This window comes from Oryzias melastigma, linkage group LG19, assembly GCF_002922805.2.
Source record: "Oryzias melastigma strain HK-1 linkage group LG19, ASM292280v2, whole genome shotgun sequence".
Lineage (NCBI taxonomy): Eukaryota > Metazoa > Chordata > Actinopteri > Beloniformes > Adrianichthyidae > Oryzias > Oryzias melastigma.
In genome coordinates, this window is record NC_050530.1 from 8654496 (window position 1) to 8657026 (window position 2531).

General features: G+C 33.0%; 1 protein-coding gene across 1 annotated transcript in view; it reads left to right on the top strand.

Annotated features, from left to right (window-relative positions):
* Positions 1 to 2097, top strand: part of cabp5a (calcium binding protein 5a) — a 3786-nt gene extending 1689 nt beyond the window's left edge. Inside the window, exons 4-7 of the mRNA XM_024284738.2 lie at positions 675 to 818; positions 906 to 1015; positions 1094 to 1241; positions 1350 to 2097. Coding sequence (XP_024140506.1) covers positions 675 to 818; positions 906 to 1015; positions 1094 to 1241; positions 1350 to 1378 — 431 coding nt within the window. The 3' untranslated portion in view covers positions 1379 to 2097. The remainder of the gene's footprint in view (positions 1 to 674; positions 819 to 905; positions 1016 to 1093; positions 1242 to 1349) is intronic.
* Positions 2098 to 2531: the final 434 nt, after the last annotated feature.

The following is a 2531-nucleotide window of genomic DNA, read 5'->3' on the forward strand; positions in this document are numbered from 1 at the left end:
CTAAAAATATAATTAATGTACAATAATTATTTTTGTTATTATCATTTTTAAATGCATTTTTAGTGTTATTTATTATCTATTTGCTGTTTTTAGTAGAGCTATGTTAAACAGGTGCCTTTTCTGTTGTGGGATGTATAAAATCTATTCTATTCTATTCTATTCTAATCATTTTCCTTTTCTTTCTACAGTCCAGAGAGCTGGCTGACGATGAGATTGACGGTACGTTCACGTTAGATATCGCGATACGTATCGTGTGATATGATATGATACGTATCTCTATACATCCCAAGACAGTACTGGACAATATTTCACAGGTTTTTTTTTTTAATTATGACTTAAAATTATCTAAATATGTTTTTGGAAAAGTAAAAATGTAAAATTCATGTTATTTAACGATCAGAACAATAAGCTCTGCAACTGTGACTCATAAACAAGTTCTTTACTCGAGCAAATTCATTTAATTATTTAATATTTAAGTAGAAAATAAAAGTAACACTCAACTACATTTTTGCTTTTAAATAAATAATTAAATATCCCCTTGGGAGTATTTTAAATCGATACAAGTATCGCCAAATAAAGTATCACGATATTTCACCGAATCGATATTTTCTTGCGTAGATTTTGCATGTTTTCCACCTTGCGTGTTTTGTAAGTTCTCGTTCCTTTATTCACAGAGCTGCGTGACGCTTTCAATGAGTTTGACAAAGACAAGGACGGGCTGATCAGCTGCAAGGATCTGGGGAACCTGATGAGGACCATGGGCTACATGCCCACGGAGATGGAGCTGATCGAACTCAGCCAGAACATCAACATGAACCGTGAGTTCTGCTAGAATCGATTTGGGTGTTTATGTAAATATGTAGCAAAAGAATTTGATTAAAGAGCAAAAATGTCTCTCTCTTTAGTTGGTGGCCGGGTTGACTTTGAGGACTTTGTGGAACTGATGGCTCCAAAGCTCCTGGCGGAAACAGCTGGGATGATCGGCGTGAAGGAGCTCAAAGATGCCTTTAAAGAGGTAAAAAAAAAGGCATTTATTACAATCAAATCCTGCTTTCTGGGAGGGATGAGAAAGAATTTTTATTATTTTTTTTAGTTCGACATGGATGGAGACGGAGAAATCACAACGGAGGAGCTGCGAGCAGCCATGAACAAGCTGATGGGAGAGCACATGAGCCGCCGAGAGATCGACGCCATTGTGAAAGAGGCAGACGACAACGGAGACGGAACCGTAGACTTCGAAGGTACGAACAGGATCGTATTTTAGTGTTGTCAAGCCACGACACATGATGATAACTAAACATGTTTTTCACCACACAGTAAAGTGATGAACTCTTCTTTTTTCCTTCCAGAATTCGTCCGAATGATGTCTCGTCAGTGATGGAACACCTTTCAAAAATGCTTATTTGCACCTTTAAAATCAGCTCAAATGTTCCTTTCGGTACCCTTTGAATCAATAACTTATTAAAAGAACACCTACTAAAGTCCTCTCAAGACAATAGAAACAACTTCAAAATGATTTCATGAGAGATTGTAAAGATTTTGTAAAGAAAAGAGGCTAAAAAGTGTATTAATACCGAAACGAGTGTTTTGTTTGTACTGTACATAAAGAGGGATTTTTAAACTGGTTTATTGGGATGAAGATTTTTGAAATAAACATGTTACTGATGAAAAATCTGTGTTTTCACATTCATTTTTATAACTCTTTAAAAAAATATGATGAATTACAAAATGTGACGATCTAAAATCCAGAATGGAAATAAAATGTAAACAAATAAATTAATGTATTTTATGTGGGATGCTCATTTTTAAGTGAATTTAAAATTATATATTTGACTAATTTGATTAATTTAGAGATTTGTGTCAACATTTATAAATACAAATTTGAAAACCTATTGGATTTATAAAATATATATATATAAAGCCTCTATAGGCAGGGTGTAAAATGAACATCACTATTAAAAAAAATAAATAAATAAATAAAAAAATTTAGTTTGAGTCATGAGTTACGCTCAAAACGTCAACAGAACATGGAGAATTTAAACATGATTTCTATACGTTGTATTTACTTCATGTTGAGTAACATTGAACAGATAAAGCAGCATGGATTAAAATAGTCAGGTTGCCAAACTGGCCGACCTCCAGTTTAGACCTGCCAAGACTGAAAGCTTTTGCAGTTATGAAACAAAAATTAGAGCAGAGGATGCTTCAAACTGTTATGTATCTTCACTAAAACATAAACATTTGGGATTTACTCAGATCTTTTGGTCTCTGAGGCTCAAAGTGCTGACGTTTTGTCCGCTAAGATACTTCACTTTCAGTGGTTTCAGTACCAACTATGCATAAAATCTTTAAATAGGTATTCAAGTTATTCCCTTTTGGTCCATTTTAAATAATTTATCTAATCAGTTTATACTTTTTTATTCTGTTCATGTATTTTTAAAATTTATTTTGGAGAAAAAAAAGTGAATCTCAATAAAGTAGTTAAAAAAAATGCAAAATGCAATATTTTCTTTTTTTTTTGTGCATAAAAT